General features: G+C 45.6%; 2 protein-coding genes across 2 annotated transcripts in view; one reads left to right on the top strand and one right to left on the bottom strand.

The window, feature by feature from the left end:
• Nucleotides 1-222: 222 nt before the first annotated feature.
• On the top strand, nt 223-14,098 carry AAGAB (alpha and gamma adaptin binding protein). The gene is made up of 10 exons (XM_035132283.2): nt 223-336; nt 4,079-4,269; nt 5,380-5,476; nt 5,970-6,059; nt 7,769-7,852; nt 9,616-9,698; nt 10,120-10,204; nt 10,903-11,007; nt 12,050-12,099; nt 12,509-14,098. Exons 1-10 carry the CDS (start codon nt 270-272, stop codon nt 12,584-12,586), a joined length of 930 nt encoding a protein of 309 aa, XP_034988174.2. The 5' UTR covers nt 223-269; the 3' UTR covers nt 12,587-14,098.
• The window catches only part of SMAD3 (SMAD family member 3), a 77,492-nt gene continuing 62,498 nt past the window's right edge, over nt 7,274-22,267 (bottom strand). Inside the window, exon 9 of the mRNA XM_035132282.2 lies at nt 7,274-21,891. Coding sequence (XP_034988173.1) covers nt 21,768-21,891 — 124 coding nt within the window. The 3' untranslated portion in view covers nt 7,274-21,767. The remainder of the gene's footprint in view (nt 21,892-22,267) is intronic.

The following is a 22,267-nucleotide window of genomic DNA, read 5'->3' as shown; positions in this document are numbered from 1 at the left end:
CGGGACCATTCCTGTCAATCTGAGGGGTTTTTGTGTGGAGATGAAGCAAGGAGAAAACATAAGCCATGGGGTGAGGCGGAACCCAATGTTTCCCTCTCATTTCACATCTCGTTTCCTCTACACAAAAGACTTAAACCTCAGTCCGCAAACATTCTACGTCTCTGTCCCCTCACCGGGGCGGTAATAGTACGACCCAAATGGACCGGAAGGGGCGTGACCTAGACCGGAAGAGGAAGCACAGGGCCGTTTCAGAACATCTAGCGGGTGTCATGGCTGTTCCTTGCGCCTTGATCACGAGCTGCGCCGCCGAGTTCCCCGGGGAAGAGCTGGTGAAACGTGAGTCGGCTCGACCCTCGTCAGCCTTGTTGTTTTAAAAACTGCTGCGCCGTTGCGTCATCTCCCGGCGCAGCCTCTGATTTTGGTGCCGTTTCTCGTGGGATTTTCACCTCCCCCGCAGCTGCGCGTCGCAGTATTTGAGAACTTCCTCCCCCCCTTAAAATGCAAACAAGTTACTCAGTTACGTGGAGTTAGACTTGGAGCCTGCTTGCCAACTCCAGAGTTTCCCTCCTTTAAAATCAGGGAAATAATGGAGTGTCCACGAGCATGTGCAGAGTATCAACAACAGACTTGCTCTCGGTGTCAGGCTTGAAAATAGCTACTAATAAACGGGAGCGAGCGAGATAAAGTAGACTTTAGGCCTGTGCGGATTGCTCTTCCGAAGTGTGAGGAGTAAAGTGGGTTATAGAAGGTGCTCAGAGCTCAGACTCTGAACCTTTGTATTCATATCTTCAGACATGTGAAGTAATAAAGAGTGCTTTGGAGTATATGCAGAGATCATTTTACTTGTCTCCTTGGTGGCCACAGTCAGTCCTCGCATAGGTGGGAAGGGCTGTCACATTGGAGACCCATTTCCTCTCCTCTCTTGTCCTTCCTCCAGTACCTCCCGTATTCTGCATTTCACATTTCTCTTGATCTGGTGTTCTCCAAATGTACCTCTTTGGTATCTGCCATCTGTACAGCACACAATATCTGTGCAAAACATTGCAGTGCCACTTTTCTAGTAGTATATGCTCAAACCAGGTTATAATAAAACAGTTAAAACATATAATTCCAATAATTATTAGACAATTAAATGACAGCAATTTAAAACCCCAGAAACAAAAGGCATTGTCTGAATCCTCATTTGTTTGAAATCCGTTAACCATAGCTGCTGTTTCTCATATAATGGGAACTATGGTTAACTCTGGCTACTTAGACTATTTTTCTCCTTGTGCAATAGGACTGTGGGTGGATGCAACAAAGCTTTTACATAATCTGATTTATTATACCAAAATTTGATCATGTGAACACAGCCTGTAGATTTTCTTGCAATTCTGTGAGAGGTTTTCTGAAGTTTACTCCAGCAGGTGGCTCTCCAGACACATAAAGCAGGAGCTCTGTTTGCATACTTTCCCAAACCAGAGAGAATTACAGTAAATGAGATTACTTTAAAAAGCATTTGAAGGAATCAGAACTGCTTATACTATGAAGTAAGCTGAATACCTGTTGGGAACACTGTCAAAAGTCAGGCTAGAAGGAATGTGTAACTTACTAGAACAGCTAGTACCTAGTAACATACAAAGAATTTTTTTTTTTGTGTGTGTGTGTTCTGGATTGAAGTCATAAAAACAGCCACCTATTTATTTGAAATGGAAATTCTGCTTTTGCACAGTCACTGTCTAGTCTCCTGGGTAGGCTGGACTGGAATCTGTGGCAATATGATATTTTTTATATTAATTGATGTACAATTATATGAAATAACAACAAAACAACTAACACAAACAGGCATGGAGAAGAGAACATATAACCAAATATGAATACAGTCATAGCTGAAATCATCATACAAGTATATTACAATGTGATTACTCCCAAATCAGATTTCCAAAACAATAATTGAGATGGCAGGAGGGTGAATGTCTGGCGCCCCTGTGTTGATGTATATATGAGTCTAGCTTAGTTGTGTCTGTGGTCATTTGTTGTACACTCTAGTGGTACTACAGCTGAAATCCACCTGGGGCCACAACTGCTGATGTGGACACTGTCTTCAATCCTGAGTGAGAGAAGGTGGGCAATATCAGTGTGGGGAATTGTTACGGGTTGGCAGGCCAGATCCTTATTCCCCCCCCAATCCCCATAGGCCTATTTTGACAGATGGGTGGGATCACCCACCTGCCAGTAATAAAGATATCAGGTGATTGATGCCTGTCAAAGTTCAAAGGATGACACAGTGACCAATCATGCTGATTGTCACTTGCAGCAACATCTTTTGAAACTTGCAGCAACATCCTTTGAAGGTGCATGTTCAAGCACCAATCAGCTGGTTGATGCTGGGAGTAGATCTTCAGAGAGGCTCCTTGTAAGTAACAGTAAGATGAACCTTGGTTGCATGAAGTCCTTTTGAAGTCTCTGCAGAGGAGGAAATGTTCTTAAAATGGATTATTTCCCCCTCTGCAGAAAAAGCAGCTTGCATTCAAAGCACTCAGGGAACTGGTTTGAATACAAACTACTCCCTCCAATGTGGGGAGAAAAAAAGCCTTCAGGAGCAGGACCTTAACTTGAAACAAGAAAGGACTTCTGCTTTTGTTTGTTCTTGGCTAGAGCTCATAGTGAGAAGAGAGATTAACCACAATTCCTTGCATGGCATGGCTGTATAAAGGATGGGAGAGGAGCAAAGTGGCTGCAAGCACATTTTCCCAATCACAGAAAGCCATATCATGGTTTGCCTTACTGTGTCATGTGAATCATACCACTGCATAGGTGATTTAAGCAAATGTTCGGTCTTCGTGCTTTCCCCTGTTCTACGCTGACATCTTGCATGCAGAACCGGCCCTCTGGTTCAGATGGGAGCCCAAATCCACCCCTGTTCAATGTAGTTCACTTTGCAAATGTGAGTGAGCTGGGTGCCTGCTGCAGCAGATCTTCTTTGTCGGAGTACAGTAGGAAGGTGTCAAAGAGCTGGCTTGCGTTTTGTGAAAACACAAACCACAGAGGTTGGCCTTGAGGCGAGCTGAAGTGTTGTGGTCACCAATTGCGTCTGTTGATTTTTCAAAGCTCTTTGGATATGAAACCACAGACCTTCCCTATGGTTGTGGAGATCAAAAATGAAAAGCGATTGATTCCATCGAGACACGGTTGTTTCCAAACCCACGTACTTTTGCTTTTATAGCAGTTTTCTGAAAAGCCTTTTTTGGGGGCCAAAAGCAAGTGTGGACTTGAAAGCTTATCCTAAAATGGCTATGTTCTCTCTGCAGCTAGATATAGAAAGGTATCATTATAGTGGGAGGGCTCTATGATATTTGCATGAAAATGTACACTGCTTTTTAGGGAAACTTCTGAAACCCAATGGCTTGAATGCATCTATTCCAAGGTTCTGGAGGGCTTGTGGGTGCTTTTGCACACTAGCGTGTGGGATGTAAGTTAAAGTTGGAGCTATTTGATACAAATGGATCACACATGAATCAGGTTGCCCCTCCCTTTGGCTAGGCTAAGAGCTACTTTTATGGGAAGGCCACTTATGGGATGAAGGTGGGCCACAGCTCCACCCAACCCACAGAGTGGGCCGCCAGGAAGCCCTGCTGCCACAATCATCTCTCTCTTCACACACTTTTTGTTGTCTATGTTAGCAACTGGAGCGGGGAAACTGGCATTCCTTAGTGACTACCTTTGCCTCCACAAACCTCTTGTTCATTTCCAGGAGCTCTTCTCTGGGCCTATCTCTGCCTAAGGTGTAGTAGTGGTGACCAGGTGGGTGTGGTTTGGGTAAAAGTGCCTCCTGGGTCTGATTAGGAGGTTTCCCTATCCCTGGTGTGCAGCATTTTTATGCCCCCTTTAACAACAAATTCACTGGGTGGTGAACAGGGCATCTGACGAACAATAACAGCAACCCGTTCCTACAGTAACATCTGTTTGGGCAAGATTGTGCAAGCATGCTCTGGGTGTCCCTCTTTTCTCTCCCCACTCCCAGGGCTTCCCAAAGAGGATAGGGGCTGTGAGGTCATGATCGCCACCTCTTAAGGTCCTCCATATGTTCCTCTTTCAGGTATCATTGGGACAAATGAGCTTCCCGGAGATGTTTCCACGGGCAGCGGGGCCCGGTTTTACCCCTGGACAATAGAGAATAAATACTACTCAGCTGACATCCATCTCTGCGTTGTGACAAATCAGTTCCTTGTGACAGCTGAAATTGCTGAGTCTGTGCAAGCCTTCTTGGTTTATTTTGACAGCACATCAGTGAGTACTTCAGAACTTCAGTGCCTGCCTGTCTTAATGGATCATGTGTGATCTTTTAAAATTGCTACTGGTTTTGCTTGCTAGTTTGTTTTGCTTTCTAGGAGGGGGTTTGGTCTTGTTATTAGATTTTACTTTTGTTTTGTACTGTTGCAGTTTCCTGTAACCTGCCTTGTGTACTTTTGTAGAAAGGCAGGGAATGAATTCATGAATAATAATTTTGATCTCTGCAACCCTCTGTCTCTGGAAATTATAATGGCCAGTTCTGGAACTGACAAATAACTTGGTAAGTTCCTTGAAAGTAGTTTTAAGGTTGCCTGCCCCAAAACTGAGGTAAGGAAGAGCTTGTAAAAAGCAAGAGGGAATTCTTGTTTATATTTTGCTCCCAGACACTGGAACACCTTCATGTGATAATTCCAGCATGGATATTTATGTGCCTTTTAATGTTGGCTACTTTCCCCTCATAATAAATCAATGCAGTTGTTAGAACGTTTTTCTCTCTCTTCAACAACACCTATGTTGTGTAAATTAGCCTTTGCCAACTTGCTCTTTTGGATCACAACTTTTGTGCTGGCTGGAGCTCATGGGAGATAGGGACCAAAACATCTGGAGGGCACCAGGTTGCTGAATGCCTTTTTGGCTCTGTTTTCAGACCAACACCATCCCAGTTTTTGGAAATTCTAGCTGAGTTACATCATTACCATTTATATTGCACATCCATAATGCTTGTAGAAAAAAGGTTCCTGAGAAATTGCTAAGCAATTTCTATTTGTTTTATATAAATTAGTATAGCAGTCAGGGGTCGCCAACATGGACTACTCTCAGCTGTGTTTTCTTATCAGGGCTATGTTATTTATTTACTTTGACATTTATATACTGTTTAATCATTAGCTTTTCTAAGTGGTGTACATAAAAATAAACTATGCAGAGAATAAACAATTAAACCTAAACACTACCATAAAATGCCTGCTGGAATAAGAAGGTTTTTGTCACTGTGCACCTGAAGTTCAGAAAGGAGAGTGCCTCTCTATAATGGTACTTAATGCACTTTCAGTTGTAATACTAAAAAAAAATACCTAGAGAAGGCCAGCAACCTCTGTGTAATTTTTATAGATCTCTGGGCTAGACAGCATCTCTACGTGGCTCCCTCTCATAGAAGAGTGGCTACCAGAAGTGATGATCTTAGTCTGTGACAGAGTCTCTGAAAATGGTAAGGCAACATGGCCAGCCTTTGGGAGGGTGGGCATGGCTGTTCTAGCTGGGGTTGATGGGTGTTGGAGTCCAGAATATATGGCAAGAACTGGGTTGGCGAACGCTGCTCTCCATCCTAGTAAGATAGCACAGTTTGTGAACATGTGCTGAATGCTGACCTTGACTGTGTATATATATCCTACTTTTCTTCCATCGTGGGACTCAAAAATACAATTTGAGTTCTGCATCAGCTGCATTGATCAGATTGTTGAAAGTCCCACATACTGTTCTGCAGTTTCCAGCCTTTAATGGTTGCATAAATTAGTTTAAGTGTGATGATATATGATGGCGAGGTTCTGGGCAGAACAAGTTGCCCATATATAGCTTCTAAGACAAAATAAAAGCCCTTCCCAAGGCATGCCATCCAAGGAGCTCCCAGTACTGTGGTTCTGATGTGGCTGCAAAAGGAAGTGCATCTGTTGTTGGCAAAAACCAGATTCCGTTTATTTTAGGCATCAACCGACAGAAAGCGCAAGAGTGGTGCATCAAGCACGGCTTTGAGTTGGTGGAGCTCAACCCGGAAGAGCTGCCAGATGAGGATGGTGAGTTACTTCCTCCTTCCATGAAGTTAACTTTGCTGCCTGCCTGCCAGGCTTCTGCCTAGATCAGGGGTCCCCAGGCTACGGCCCGCGGGCCGGATGCGACCCAATTGGCCTCCCAGTCCGGCCCGCAACAACCCCTGCCGCCCTCTTGCGGCGCGCTTCCAGATCTGAAAAAAAATCACCGAAAATCGTTTCTGCGCATGCGTATGGGCCTCTCCCGACCCAGAAGAGGTCATTTCCGGTGCACTTCCGGGTCGGGGGAGGCCCATACGCATGCACACAAACAAATTCCGGCGATTTTTCCGACCTGGAAGCGCGCCACCGCACCAGTAAATGGGTGTGCACATGCGCACTGGCGCGCACTCCCCCACCCTCCGGCCCACTGCGCGCACACTCCCCCGCCCGCCGGCCCGTCGCACGATCGGCGCGGCGGGCACCGGCCCGAAGGCGGGTAAGTCTGGGGACCCCTGGCCTAGATTTCTGCAGATTCTTATTTCTGGGCACGCTTCTTCTCCAGCTTCTCTGCCTGCACTGGTGCCGTCTGTTGTTGGTGACAGACACAGCACCAGAATTACGAACCAGCTGTCTTCAGCATTGTACCTTGTGCCATGGCTGCAAGCTGGCTGCTGATGCTTTAGGGACATTGGATGCTGCCTTATACTGTACTGAGTCAGACTATTAGTCCATCTAGCTCAGTATTGTTTACACCAGGCATCCCCAAACTGCGGCCCTCCAGATGTTTTGACCTACAACTCCCATGATCCCTAGCTAACAGGACCAGTGGTCGGGGAAGATGGGAATTATAGTCCAAAACATCTGGAGGGCTGAAGTTTGGGGATGTCTGGTTTACACTGCCATCGGCGCTCCAGAGTTTCAGACAGGCAGTATTTCCCTGTCCTGCCTAGAGAAGCTGGGGATTGAACCTGGGACCTTTTGCATGCAAAGCGGATGCTCTTCCATTGAGCTACAGCCCTTCCTCATGAAACAGCATGCCACATCATAATCTCTTTCCTACTTTTAAAAATTGCTAGTTTAGAGCCCAATGGGAAAATTTCAAGGTGACTCATCAGTTTAACAATAAAATTGAACCAGCTGAATTGTTTCCAGTCTTTTGATGGCATCACAGTTTCTCTGGCTTCTTTTGACTCCATGCAGGAGAAAATCTGTAGACAAATGCTAAAGGCGATCAAACATAAGTTGTTGGTTGGTGTTCCTTTCTTTTTTAACCCTTCTTCGTTGCTTCCAATTTGAAAACTGAGCTAGAGCAAAGTCAGCTTTGACAGAGAGCAACAGCTGGCTGAGAACTCAGTATTACATTTCTCATCTTTGTTCCAAGCTCTTTATTTGCATCTCACTCTCCTCCAAAGGTTCAGGATGGGTAACGCATTTTGGGGTGTAAGTTTAAAGTAAGAGTGATATTTTGCACCTTAACCAAAGAAAGTCAGTGTTGTTCTTGGGAAATTGAATGAATATATGTTTATCTGCTGAATATCTGAGAAAGTTCCCCAGAATTTACAGAATGGCTTTAAAAAATAAGAAACAGCAACATTATCAGAGGCTTCTTTGTGTGTTTAAATAAGTGCACCCAGAATTCCTCACTAAATTAAGAGATAGTGTCTTCTTCTTCTTTCCAGTTTCTTAATCTGATGCTTGATTTCTGAAGAAGCCTTTTTAAAAGCACATTTCCTTTCCCCTCTCTGGTTCTTTAGACGACTTTCCAGAATCGACAGGAGTGAAGCGAATCATCCAAGCCTTGAATGCCAATGTTTGGTCAAATGTGGTGATGAAAAATGGTACGTCATTTTCGGTCTGCTTTTTAAAAACGGTGTCTCTTCCTCTATAACTTCCTCTGCTCTCTCACTGCTTTGCTCAGGCTCCTCTTCATGCCTTCATTCTGTGTCAGAATTGGCACTCGAGGCTTATGAGAAATTAAAGCTCATTCAAGCAGAGCCCTGGCAGCCTCAGGTCGCTCTAGCCCCTATAACTAGAAATGAAGCTCCCTCTGGTGCTCTGTGCTTCACTTCTAGATTTACGGCCTTCCATCCCATCACAGAGCGATGGCCCGGAGCACATCTCCTTTAAACAGGGTCTGAAATGGCTTGGGTTGCAGGAGGCACCTGGCTGGACTGATTCCCCAGGTGCTTGGAACTGGATGCATTTCCTTTGCAAGAGAAGAGAAACAAAGAGTGCCTGGATTGGTCAGATAACGTCACCTGTTTGGACATATAATTACATTTTGATATGGGAGTAGAGATTTGATACTAGCCGAAAGAAGTGCTGACACCCTGGATTGTCTTGTTCCGTATTGCTTTTCCTTCTCCTTTCTTTTTATATTCACTTTCATTCACATGTCTATCTCGCCTTTCCTTAGGGCGATATACCTCATTCTTCCCCTCTCAGTTTTTCATCACAATAACCCTGTGAGATTGTTTAGGCCAAAAGTGTGAAAGGTCCAGGGTCAATCAGGGAGCTTCATGGCTGGTTGGGATTTGACCCCCTGGTCTCTCCCAGCTCCTAGTCCAGCACTCTGACCACTGCACCACCCTTTCCATTGTGTTTGCTCACCTCAAAGGCTTCTGGGTTGTGGAGGGGTGAAGTTGTGTGGAGATTGGCCTTGGGGTTTTGCATCCCTGTATATATGACACCTGAAACTCTGTGCTTTGAATACTCCACCCTCCTTAGTTCCATAATACAGTGGTACCTCGGTTTAAGTACACAATTGGTTCCGGAAGTCTGTACTTAACCTGAAGCATACTTAACCTGAAGCGAACTTTCCCATTGAAGGTAATGGAAAGTGGATTAATCCGTTCCAGACGGGTCCGCGGAGTACTTAAACTGAAAGTACTCAAACCGAAGCGTACTTAAACTGAAAGTACTCAAACCGAAGCGTACTTAAACTGAGGTATGACTGTAACAGAATGAGCTTTCAATGGTGTCGAAGCACATCTGCTCAGTTGGGGGAATGTGCAAGGCTAACCACTTGGTGGCTTCAAGGTGGGAGTTTTCTGACCTCCTTTCTTTAAGTCCGCAGTCACAGATGTTAACACATCACAGCAGAGCAAACTCTGTAGGACTCCACCAGGGAGGGAAATTTCCCTTTGATTGCACAGATGGTTACAAAAAACTCAGGGGGCTTCTGAATTTAACTTCAGTGTGGCACCATTGTAGCAAATGGCAGAAGAGGTCCCCCCCCCCCTGTAGTGCAGGGGAAGCCTGCTTGGGAAAGTTGTTGTGTCCTCCCCGGAGAACAGCCTAGTTACTGGGCAGACATCTCTCTCTAGTCGTGGCTGGTAGCTTAAGGAAAATGGGGGGTGGGTGGAGGTTAGAACTCACCAAGATAGTTCTTGCATAGGAATTCTACCCATTCATCCCTTGATCCACAGCCTTCTCCCATGATGCTTATGTCAGTCAGCTGATCAGCAGCTACACGAAGCTCCTGCTTATGTTTTTATACGGAGAGCACACCTCACACACAAAGTGATACAGGAAGGGCTTCTGCTTCCCCCTCGAAACTGGCATCACTTCAAGTGTTATACTCACAGCTCTTTCTTTTCAGATGTGAATCAAGGCTTTGGCTTCCTTCCTGCTTTAACGGGCACAAGTCGCAGGCTTAGGACAGAAGAAAACGAAGCTCCAGAAGTAAACAGTAATTTTTTTAAATCCTTTTTTTTTTAATTCTCCCTGCCCTCTCCACCCAAAAAACCTTCTTTGTCCATCCTTTCTTGCACTCCTGTCCCCTTTATTGCAGCTATGAGCTCCCTTTGTGGGTTAAATTGGTCAGTTTACAGGTCCATAACTTAAGCTTATCACAGCCATGAGGACTAGGAACTTAACTTGCTCTTTACCTTTTTAAAAAGGTAAAGATTCCATGGATACTACATTCTTTGCCCAGTACCAAATCCTGCTGTCTTCTTAGCAGTGTGGAACAAAGCCAGTTCTGTCAGGGCTTGTGGGGAAATTTCCTTCCACATTGGTCTGGGACTTGTGGCCTGTGAAAGACAGAAGACCAGCTCTCTTGTTGCATATGTTGTATCTAATTTCATTTCTCCCTCCCCGCCAGCCTGATCCCTTGCCAGTGGAGAGAGCTGTCGATGCAGGAGAAGACGTGGCTGATGCAAACAGCCAGCAAGCTGACCCCGCTGCTGGTGAGGAATTATCTTTGGTTTGGGAGAAAAGAGCAAGCAAGACCAAACTTCTTACTGGGAGCAACTAGGGCCCTGCCCCTCCAGCAAGCAGCTGGCAGGTCACAGCTGCCTATGTGCCCCAGTGCTGTGGGCTGAATTTGTTTGAATCGGGGGGGTATCTTTGGGTCCACGCCTTTGCCCAGTGCAAATGTATATGGTCTAAATCAGGCATAGGCAAACTTGGCCCTCCAGATGTTTTGAGACTACAGTTCCCTTCAACCCTGACCACTGGCCCTGTTAGCTAGGGATGATGGGAGTTGTAGTTCCAAAACATCTGGAAGGCCGATTTTGCCTATGCCTGGTCTAAATCCACTTAGCTTTTCTTTAAATTTCTTAATGCAAATGTAACAAAAAGAGGAGACACCTGATGTTGGTTGCAACTGCTGTTAGTAATTGCCGTTCAGTGATATGTGTGTGTGTTTAGTGAACTGGGTTTTTTAATGGGTTTTATGTATTCTTATTCACTGTACTTGTTTTTGTTGCAAACCGTGGCTTAAAATTGTTTGAAAGAAAAAAAAAACAGCACCAGCTCACATACATATAAAATCAATCCTGACTTGTAGATTACTTATAGGTAGTCCATATGTCCAAATAGATAGCCAAAAGAGATGGGCTGCAAATGTGGACATACATTCATTCCGCTCTTATGATTCTTGCAGATCCTATGTTGGATATGGATATTCAAGAGCTTGCAAGCCTCACTGCAGGAGAGGGTGACCTAGAGAACTTCGAGCGATTGTTCTCCAAGCTGAAGGAAATGAAAGGTACTGCCCTTCTCGTGTATGACACAGTCTCTTGCAAGCCTTTCTATTTGGGCCAGCAGTTCTTGGCCACAAGTGAAGTTTCCTATTTTTTTTAAATCTGGGAGTTAAGATTTCAATATAGATTCTACTCAGCTTTCTGTTTTCTAGTGGTGGGGGAAACTCTCCTTGTCAGACTTGGGGGGGGGATGTTTTCTAAAACTTGAAAGATAGTTTGGTTTAACCTGAGCTTGCTTCATCCCCAGTGATGTCACTGAGATGGCAGTAGAATCTGACTCTTCCTCCTTGCCACTCTTTGTAGCTTTTGCAATAGTCATACCTCATGTTGCGTCCCACGGCAACATGGAAGTACCATAATGGGTTACTTCTGGGTTTTGCCGCATGCGCAGAAGCACTAAATCGCGCCGCATGCGTGCGCAGACGCAGCACTTCGGCTTGTGTCAGTTCCGTGTTACGGACGGGCTTCCAAAACGGATTCCGTCCGTAACACGAGGTTCCACTGTAGTGGCAGCAAAGGAATGAAGTAAGTAAGGTATCTCCTCCTACAACAGAGAAATGCAAGTGGCCCTAGGAAAATTGAATTTCCCAGTACTCCTTGCACCTGGCATGCTGCTATAACAGCATCTCAGGCATGGAGGAACAGAGGAAGGACACTGCGGCCTGCCTCCTATTACCTTGTTAGCACAGCAAAGGTAAATGGGAGGTTTAGGAGAGAGCAAAGATGGAGGATTAAAAACTGATCCAGAGATGAATGTTTGGCCTCCCAGTACTATTTTTATGCTTTAGATGAGCTTTATGAGCTGTCCAGATTTCCTGTTTCTCATTCAAAAATATGCCTTTTGGGTACATTGCTGGTTTGGTATCTGGTTCTTCAGCAATGAAAGAACCAGTGCATACTTTCTATTTTCAGGCTGGTCCCTTTTGTGTAGTTTTCTTTCAGCTTGGCCAGTTCCCCCCCCCCCCCAAACTGGAGAAACACCCTTCTGCTCTTTCTTGACTCCTGACCAGTTTTAACTGTAACTTTCTTTCCTTTTCATTCCTACAGAAAAGGCTGCCACACTGCCTCACGAACAGAGGAAACTGCATGCAGAAAAGGTGAGAGTTTCAGAAGAGCTCAAAACTTCCCTTAAAGAGTCATTCTTGGCCAACATTTCTAAGTAGAAATTGCACTGCAAGCATTCTAAGCCAAAAATAGCCTAAAGCAACTATTTGGGGGGGGGCCTTTGGTACTTCGGCTCATTGGCATATTATCAACTAGATTCTAGTGGCCTCGCCTTTTCCTCAATTAGCGAAAGGAGAATTTATGGGAACCTGCTTAATTTGGTTTATCTTTAGAGAGAATGTTAATGCTGTTGTGTTTGAGGCCACACAGATTGGCCCTTGGGAACTTAACAGGGAACCTCCACTCTTAACCACGGGTGTGTAAATGAGTTGGTTTCTTATCTGCTGCAGGAGCGTGGCTGTCCCCTGAGACTTTATTGTCTTGGTATCTCTTGAATTGTAGGTTGCCAAAGCATTCTGGATGGCCATCGGAGGAGACAGAGATGAGATCGAAGGCTTGTCTTCCGACGAGGACAACTAAGGCCTGTATGTTGCGACAAGGATTGTTTCTTGCGAACCAGCCGTTGTTGGCTGCCATAGCAATTTTTCTTTGACGAAAGGCCTAGTTTTTTGCATTGGGTGCAGCAGAGGCTGGAGAAAGACCTACTCCTTGCTCAGTTCCAACACACTGAAATGTGGATGGCCCTGTTGTTTATTTCCTTGCCTGGATCTGTCAGTGGGAACCTGGGAGCTATCAAGTCAATGAAGCAGCAGATGTGTTGCTATTGCATCTCTGGAAGAAAAGAAAAGAAAATCACAGTCCCTACCCAACCCCAACAGAGAGCTGTAAAACATCTCTTTGTGAAACTCTCATTTGTGTACTGTATACCTCCACACATGCACATCTTTTCATTTGCCGTCATTTCAAAGGAGACCAAGGGCAGGGGGGAGATAATAATCAGCAAGCCTTTGTTAGTGGAATGGGCGGGGGGGGGGAGTGATATTTCTGGGTGTACTTGTACATGATGGGAAAATCTGAGACCAAATGGTACTCGCACAGGCTAAAATGCTTTTTGAATATTTTATCAACCTTTTGTCATCACAACAGGCATGAGAAAGGTGTGGTATGGAAATGTTCCCTGCCTGTCCTATCCCCACCTCCACACACCCCATTCCTCTTATGGCAGCTGAAAATGTAGGTGCAGCAGTAAACAGGCAGGAGAAAGGCATGCAGTGTCCTGTAGTATTTTATAAGCCCAGTTTCCTTGCCCTGTGCACCAGCTCCCAGTAACTGGGCAAGGTGAATGAAGCTGAGTGTGGAAGATTGAAACCCCAACACCTCCATTAGAGGAAGGCAGCTATTTCTGCAGTTTCTAGGGCAAATGATGGGAGCATCTTGCTGCTAGAGATGGGGGCAGGTGGGATAAGGGAAAGAGGGTGCCCAGCCAAGAGGCTTGAGGACCACAGCTGGTCTATTTGGCTCTCATGTCACTGTAGTAGTGTATGACGGAGTGTGGTGTCCATCTCCTTCCAGAAAGCAGGGTTAGTGTGTCACTGTAGTCAAGAGTTCCTACCCTATGGAGATTTTCTCAATTGCTGGCTTCAAGTGTAGCCGCTTGGGGTCAAAAGCTCTGTATGCAATCCCCTGGGAGAGGGGAATTTTATCTCTGACCAAGCAATGGCAGAATATAGGATTAAATTCACTGCAGCAAAGGAAGAATTAAACTGCTTTTGGTGCAAACAAAGTGTGGATAGAAGCAGCATAAAACTTGAGTTTGCACAAGCCCCGGCGTTTCCTTTTCTGCTTTTGAAGTAAACGAAGACCACAATCCACTGATATTTCCCTGCATAAGGGAAAGCCTTGGTTGGTTTCTTACTCAGCATCATTTCATCACCGGGGTGGGGAGGGGCTTATGCAGGGGGGATCTCCCCCGTAGGTGGTGATCTAGACATTAATGGGGGGAAACCCACAGTGAAAGCCTGTTGTACCTCTTGTGTTTCTTTTGTGTACTGTAAATGGGCTGAATAAAGTTTGTTATCCATGAGCAGTAAATCTTGAACCCTGGCATTATAGACAGTGAGGAATAGGTCAGGTCATAAACTAAATACCATATTTTTCCATGTAGAAGACGGTGCTTTTTGCTATTTAAAAAAAGGCAATAATTTGGTGTTGTCTTATACATGGATAACGAATGCAGAGGGGGGATGTGCAATTAATGGCAGTAGCAAGCAAGAGATTGGCTGTGGCTGCGGCAAGGTGTGCAATAGGTAGTGGCTGTGGCAAGTGATCGGCAGTGGCGGGTGAGTGATTGGCATAAGTGACCCCCCCCCCCAAAGCTAAACAACTTAATTTTGGGTTGAAAAAAAATGGGGTTGTCTTATACACGGGGGCATCTTGTACATGGAAAAATACGGTAGGCCTAACTACTTGTGTGGCTTTCTTTTGGGGGGGAAATGTCATGCCCAAATATATTGAAATTTCAAAAGCCAGTCACAATTTCATTCAAACAGCATATGGAGGGCCACAGGTGAGCTACCCTGAACTGTTTGGTACCTTCTGTTGTGTATTACAGGACCTCCCACCCCCAGCACCACAATGCCCATGGCAGGGGAAGGCGGCTAAGGCTGCCATTAAGTTTTATAAAGCAGAAGGGATGGTTCTGTCTGACCAACCTCTCATTTGAATTATCTGCACAATCATGCACCCAGAGTGTTCATCATGCATGAGGGATTATTAAGCAACCTGCAGTTCACTATCAACTCACTGCAGATGGTTGTCGTCAAAGGTGGTGCCCCCTAACTGATGTAGGTGTCATTTAAATGCAAGTACCCTCCTAAGAAGGGATCATTATATTTAACAACCAGCACACACACCCTGGGGGGAAAAAGAACTGTACAAGTTTCATATAAGAAATGAGAGGACATGGATATTACAGGCTTTTTAATAAAAATAAGCTTAATAAACTAAAGACCCATAGATGACAAGCAAAGGTTCATTAATACATAATCCTCAGGTATAAAATTGAGAAAAAGCAAATACTGGATGTAGACCAGATTGCAACAGCCAGAGAAACGCTTTTTTCAAGGAACTGATTGCTGAGCTAACTCCATCTAAAGACGGAAGAGGCTTGAAGAACACGGCAGTCTCCTGAAATGAGCAGCTACTGGTTGCAGGGGAACAGAGGTGGAAAGGCAAACCATACTATTTACTCCATATATGTTTCACTGATAATAATAATTTTTTAAAAAACAAACAATTTCAGGCTCTGGATACTTGAAAGCATTACAAGTAACAGCTCATCCACCTGAAGATGTTAACCACTAACGAAGCAGGAGAATGCATATGCAAAGCAGCCTTTACCAATGTGGGGCCCTTCAGAGGATCTGGGACTACAACTCCCATCAGCCCCAGCCAGGATAGCCAATAGAGTGATGGGGTTGGTGGCAGTTGTGGTGCAAAGCATCTGGGGGGCGCCAGGGTGGCATAGTGAGCCAACCACTGTTCATTTCAATAGGTCTAAATTCTAGCACATTGAAAACGGAGGGTACCTAATACCACTCAGTGTCTTGTACTAAAAATTATATGCCACGTATCAAACACAACAGAATAGGGCTGGTTTGGGGGGGGGGGTTACTGTGGGCATGATCCAGCGAAACATTAAGTACATCCCCCACTGATATAATCGGAAGAGATTAGTCATTCACTTAACTCTCCCACTGCTATCAGTGGGCTGTAAAAGTGCTTAATTTCGGGCTGGATAGGGGTCCTTTTTTACTTTCCAAATCCAGCTCCATCAGGTGTTGTATTTTAAGTACAATCCTCCCCCCCCCCCCCCACACACAAATGAAATTCTCAATTCTTCAACCCCAAAATGTCCCTTTTGGACAAATTTAAATACCTGGTCCGATCTTGAATATTGAAAGAAGTTACATAAATATGGAAATCTATAAAGCTATATCAACAATTTTAACCCTGTGGCTCAAACTGGACTACTCTACAAAAAGAGAAGGCGGAGAAGGGCTAATAATGTCTCACTCTACCCTAGAAAAGGTATAAGTTAGGATATTACCACTGGTATGTTCCCTACCACACAGGACTACTAAAGCCCCAGGAGCAAGGGGGAGTGTTTTGTAGTTATCATCCCTTTTGTACCTCCAGTCCCACCAAAACCTACCATTAGGTGTAGGTAGGCAGATTCAAGAGTTGCTTCAGAGCAGGGGTTTTCCCAACTTTTCATAACGCTCGGCTTAAAACGGCCTCTTCCAGGCCATTCCTCCATCTTCTAACACGCTGCCTTTCGTCGAGGTGCCCTGCCAGCCGCAGACCCATTTCCCAATCCTTCCTGCAAGTGATTGCTGGCTGTTAAAATTTGCTGCCTGTTAAAATTTCCCTGGACCTGGTAGCCTCCTCCGTGCTGGCTGGGGCAGATGGAACTTGGTAGTCCAAAAGCAGCTGGAGGGCAACCGGACTGGGGAGTGGGGTGGGGAGGAAGAGAGTCTGCTCTACAGTAAGCTAGATGCAAAATAATACACATTGCAACTTGATTCAATACGTTAATTAAACAAAACGAAAAACAGTTTCACCACAGTCACACACACACACACACACACACACACACACACACACACACCAGTCAAGGCCACCTGGGTGTGCCGGCCAGCAGCCATGTTAAAGAAAAGTGTAAGAGTCAAAGACCCAGCTAGTGACTCAATAGCCAGTTAACAAGGTACCAAAAACTCCTTGCGTAGAGGCTGAGGAGTACAGCTTAAAAAAAGAGCAGATTCCAGTATGGGTACACGTATAAATCTAATAGCATACACTAGTGCTACATATCAAAATCCTGTACAAGATAAAAAATATTTTTCTTAAAAGCCATGTAATTACAGTCACCCTTTTGGCATTTGTGGGAGGGGGGGGGCAGAGCTTCGTTGGAGCCAGGGCCCAGCCCTAGGAACCAAGGTGAAATGCCAGGAGCGTGTGACATCACTGTAAACTGGAGGGTGCCTCTGAGCATGCGCTGAGTTTTATTTGATGGAGCCTCTCTCTTTTTTTTGGAAATTAAGCATGGCACATGGAAGTTACAGGCTACATTAAGCAAGGCCCAAGTGCTTTATGATTCCCTCTTAAATTAGTGTCAACAAAGAAGCATATTTAAGACAAATGGGGGCAGAGAGTCAAGACTAGTAGAAGGAAGGAAGTTCTCCCACAGCAGCCTCTCATGTGGCCCCAGTCCTGCTCCCAGCACATGGTATCTCCCTTCATTGCAGTGGAGGAGGTGGACCTGTGGACACTGCAAGACAGGGAAAAGGGGGGGGGGGCGTCAACTAAAAACAAAAGTTTATAATGTGGGCAGTACTGAACAATAACCTTCTTGCGCTTCATCTGACCACCTGGACCAAACTACCACTTCGATTGGGCAAAGCTCTCCTACAAAGTAACATATACCCAGCTTTAGGGCTTGTTGGCTGGTTTACTATAAAAATAAACATCTGTGCCACTCAAAACCAAATCAGAATTGTGTGACATAATTAAGACGCTAGTGGTGTGCAGCTCCAGCCAGAACAAGGTGATTGCAAGGCTAGTGCGTTTTTTTACACAGAATCTTAGAACTGGAAGGGACCCCAAAGGTCATCTAGTTCAACCCCCCTGCAATGCAGGAATCACAACTACAGAATCCCTGACAGATGCCCATCCAACCTGTTTTAAAACCTCCGAGGAAGGAGATGTCCTTGCCAACACCTTCTTGCTCTTGGAGTGACAAGCCTGGGATCTGAGCTGCTCTGCAACAGAGCATCTAAGGTGACATTATTAAGTTTTAACCTGCAGAAGAGGATTTGCAAAAGACAGAATAAGGAAGCCCTGGAATGCAAGGAGGGCAGGGAAACGGGGCTCTTCCTGCTATGGTGCTGCCTGCCAATCTCTCCAAAATAACCACAGCTGAAACATAGGAGGTCATCCTCCTTCCAGCCATTTCTGGTTCCTTCCTTGGTCCCATTGCGCACAAGCCCTTCTCACCTGCAGTGAGGCACAATGAGAGGAGGGAGGAAAGTAGAGGGAGAAGGTCCACAAGGGGAGTGTGGTGAGGGAAGCTATAGCGTGAGTCCCTCGTTTTGCAGCTCCACTTCCTAACTGCTATCTGGCAAGGCACGAGGGGCCTCTGGAACAGGTACTAAGGATGCAATCTGGAGGAAGTTAAGTGCACTTGAGAACATTTGCCTGGATTCCAGCTTATATCTAGAAACAAAACAAAAAACCCTCACTTTATTAAAAAAGATAAATAGTCTAACTCGGGAGGCGTGCATATCTATTATGAAAACAACAGTTTATAGTGCAGAAGTTTATAGTGTAGCATGTAATCGTGTGAAACGCCTTGGGCGAATGGACCCAGTTCAGTGGCAGAGCATCTGCTTCCATGCAGAAGGCCCCAGATGCAATCTGGCACCAGCCCCCCCATCCCAGGTAGGGCTGGGAGGCATCCCTGCTGGAAACCCTGGCAAGCTGCTGCCAGCCAGTGCAGACAGTACTGAGCTAATGGTATAAGGCAGTTTCCTATGTTGAGAAACTCGATGGGGGAGAAATGCTGTCATTTTGAATTCTACCATTTGGATACGAGGCAGATTAACCACATCTGTCAGGAACCATTCCACCACCCCCCATTGGTTTCAGTTGCATGTATTGCATTCTGAGGACACTTGATAAATAAGAAAGGGGGTCTCCCTCCATCAGACCTTGAAACTTGGAGGGACATGTGAAGAGGAGCATCTCCAATATGGGAAACAGCACAAATCTCTCTCATGCACAATCATTTGCTGGGCGTTATGGACTGGGAAGCCTTCCTTGGTAGTGAGTGTGTTCATGTGGCACATTTCACACGAGGAAAGAGGCACAGGTAGGCTTATCGAACATGCTTGGGGTATATGCGATTTGTCTACAGAGAGGAGAGACCTAAGAAGGAAACTTGAGTGTGCGTGGATCCTCGAAAAGCTGATGAGATGAATGTGTGTATGCTAGAAGGTGGATTTCTGAATTTTGAGGTTTCCTCTACCTTGCCTTGCTAATCGTTTGTGAATTAAAATGGGAGTCTGCATACAAAAGGGACAACAAACATTCCCCCAATGGCAGAGTATGTACAAACGACAAATCCACAAAGACCACACCATCCAGTTATATATGGGGAAAGGTCACAAGCTCCATGGTTGAGCATCTCTGTAGTTCAATCCCCATCACCTTCAGATAGGGCTGGGAGATAACTTTGCTTGAAACCCTGGAGAGCTAAGCAGTGTAGACAACACAGAGCAAGATGGACCAGTGACCTGACTTGGCATTAAGGCAGCTTCCTATGTCCCTATGTTAGCAGATACCAGATCCTACAGGTATTTAAGCACACCAACATATGTGACACAGACTACGAAGTACAGTGGTACCTCCGGTTACGAACTTAATTCGTTCCGGAGGTCCGTTCTTAACCCGAAACCCGTTCTTAACATGAGGTGCGCTTTCGCTAATGGGGCCTCCTGCTGCTGCCGCTGGCACATAACTTTCGCTCGCATCCTGGGGCAGTTCGCAACTAGGGGCATCTACATCCGGGTTAGCGGAGTTCATTACCTGAAGCATTGGTAAGGAGGACGGTACATAACCCAAGGTTCCACTGGAGTCCCATTGAACTTAGTAGGACTACTTTGTGTTCTGTGTGTCACATATATGTGTGTGTACTGGGCAAATAACAGTAGATGAAAAGAAAGGAATTTCCCTGATCCAGGAAGTTGCCCATCCATTCTGTAATCCCTGCTTGAGCAAAAGCACCTTGAGCAAGCACAACACCAGTAACCAGGGTGCACCTGGCAATTATATTTCAGTAACAAACACAGCTGGGCTAAAAATAATGCTCTTCACGGTCCTGATTTCTGTTACTGCCAAGACTGGTCTGTCCATTTTGACAAAGGCCGCTTATCTGGTTCTTGCATATTCCCATTAACAGCAATGGAGCTTTGTGATGGTTTGGCTCCTACTAGATTTGACAAATACCTGACCAAATTCAATATGTGAAACAGAAACGGCATCTTCAAACCAGCATTTACAGATATTTGCAAATCCACTATGTTGCAAAGGCAGAAAATCTATTTAGCACATTTTAAGCAGCTCCTTGAGTCATCTTACAGTGGACACAAGGTGTCTCAAATAGGGTTCTCAGGAACTATGGAGGAAGGTAGTTCACTAAATTAATCGGAGTAACAGCTCAATGACAGCTGCTTTAAGTGCTGCGCTGGGCCTCTTGCAAATCATCCTAGAACTGGGAGATTTAACCACCTGCACATTCCCATGTACCTGCAACAGGTCCTGGCTGGGCACTGGTAATCTCACATTTCTTGATCAGTTTGCTTTTGCCCTCAAGTCCAAAATGCTGACCAGAACATAGAGCACTGAACAGACACACACCTGCCATCCTAACAGGACAGGAAGAGTGTATGATCTATTTACAGCTCCTTAACCACTCTAAGAAGCAAAAACTGTCAGTCAAGCAGTCTTGGTCAGATGCACATTTCTTACTAATTGCAGGTGCTACCTGCCCTTGGCAGAGGAACAGATCAATTTATACAGGTCAAGGGCAACCAATGGGCAATGCCACAGCCTTGGCTGAATCTGCCCTGGGCCATTTATTATTAGCATCTCTCTTCCCTTATCAGATGAGCCTTTGACTGCCAGCCCGTTAAAGTGAGACCGCTGAGCTCCCTTTCCCGAGACTCCCCTAATGAACTTACAGAGCCTTTAAAACAAGTTAGTTATGGCAGCACTTTGTGAGGACAACCCACGAGTTAAATAGGTTAATGGGGAAATCAGAGGAAAGTCAGCAAGATCTCCCTGTGACAGAGAAGGAACACTGAAATATACACTGAAGTGGAATGTGGTGATGTTGTGCATAATACCACCTCTGAGATCGTTGCAATTACAGTATAAATCAGGCCTTCCACACTGCAAGAAGTGAAATATCTGTATGTTTGGGGCAATGCTGCTTCACTGAATTGCTACTCTCTCCTTACCCTTTCCTCGCCATTCCTTCAAATGGTCTAACAGGGATGGGTCTGGCAGGTGGAAATGCAGGCACAGAAGCAAAAGCTTGTTTTTTTAAAGGAATGTAAAAGCAGTCTCTCTGCAACCCATTTCCCAAGCTGGATGTCCTCTAGTGAAGCGGCCAGGCTGGCGGTGGGATGGCAGGGGATCGAGACAGACAGAAGAGGCCCTTCTCCCTGCTCTCCCCCATTCTGAGAACTGTTGACAAGGGCACCTGTGGACATCCAACGTGAGCTGCAGAACCTCTGCAAGGGACGTCGCAAGTCTTGCTCCACTTCAAACTTGGCAGCGTGTGTCAAAACATCTTCTACCATAGTCCAAAATGTCTCTACGACTGAAGTGCCAACTGTCTGGGCCAGGTCCACGAGGCACTGCAACGGCAAAACCTCTGTTCATTCTAGCAGCGCCAGAGCAAAATCTTTCACTGAGAGGAAGGCGCCATCACTATGCGGCATTGGGCTCCAAGAGACTGTCGGCCGCAACGTCACTAGCGAACCCTAAATGCTCGTTTTCAACACGAGCCACAAGTTTTCTTTTTTAAAAAAAAACAAAGAGAGGTAAATTCTCAGGTGAGGGACTGACGTAGGTTGCCCTTTGCCAGGAGTTAAAACAGATTCCACTTGCAAGTCTTGGCTTCTGCTCCCAGGCTCATTTAAGACACGCTGGAACAGCGGATGCTCGGGGAGCCCATTTGGGTCAGGACCTTGTCTAGCCACTGTAAGGGGCCATTCAGATGCAGCTCAATCCAGCAGGGAGTGCTTGTGACCGTCTGCCGCCTAGAAATGAGGAGAAGGAAGAATGATAATCAGGGCTATGTGCTCCCCACACTAAAAATCGCAAGAGAAGGTATCAAAGTTTTGCGCCAGGTATTCTGCAACCAGTACAGATTGTGTCAGTTCCATAGCTGCATATTTTAAAGTGTGCATCCCCTTGTTTGGCTTCTACTAATCAACAGGAGCGAGAGGAGACAGCCCTGCACAGCCCCCAGAACTTGCATGGCCTATCAGCAGCTGGGCAGCCCCCCCCTTTCTGCAATCTAAGGGAGGGAGACAGAAACGGGAGGTTTATTTGAGACATGGGGAGCAGGCAGGCAGGCAATGTTTCACTGGGTGAGTCTCCAACTGTGCAGACTTGACAAAGAGCTACACAAAG

Source organism: Zootoca vivipara, chromosome 14 (assembly GCF_963506605.1).
Source record: "Zootoca vivipara chromosome 14, rZooViv1.1, whole genome shotgun sequence".
Taxonomy (NCBI): Eukaryota; Metazoa; Chordata; class Lepidosauria; order Squamata; family Lacertidae; genus Zootoca; species Zootoca vivipara.
The sequence above is the reverse complement of the archived record's forward strand: the minus strand, read 5'-3'. Positions and strand labels throughout refer to the sequence as shown.

Excerpts from the sequence above, each read along its gene's own strand:
- AAGAB (XM_035132283.2), top strand. The coding sequence starts at position 270 with ATGGCTGTTCCTTGCGCCTTGATCACGAGCTGCGCCGCCGAGTTCCCC. Across the intron at positions 5,477-5,969 it reads TGACAGAGTCTCTGAAAATG|GCATCAACCGACAGAAAGCG; the intron begins GTAAGGCAACAT and ends CGTTTATTTTAG. Across the intron at positions 7,853-9,615 it reads AAATGTGGTGATGAAAAATG|ATGTGAATCAAGGCTTTGGC; the intron begins GTACGTCATTTT and ends CTTTCTTTTCAG.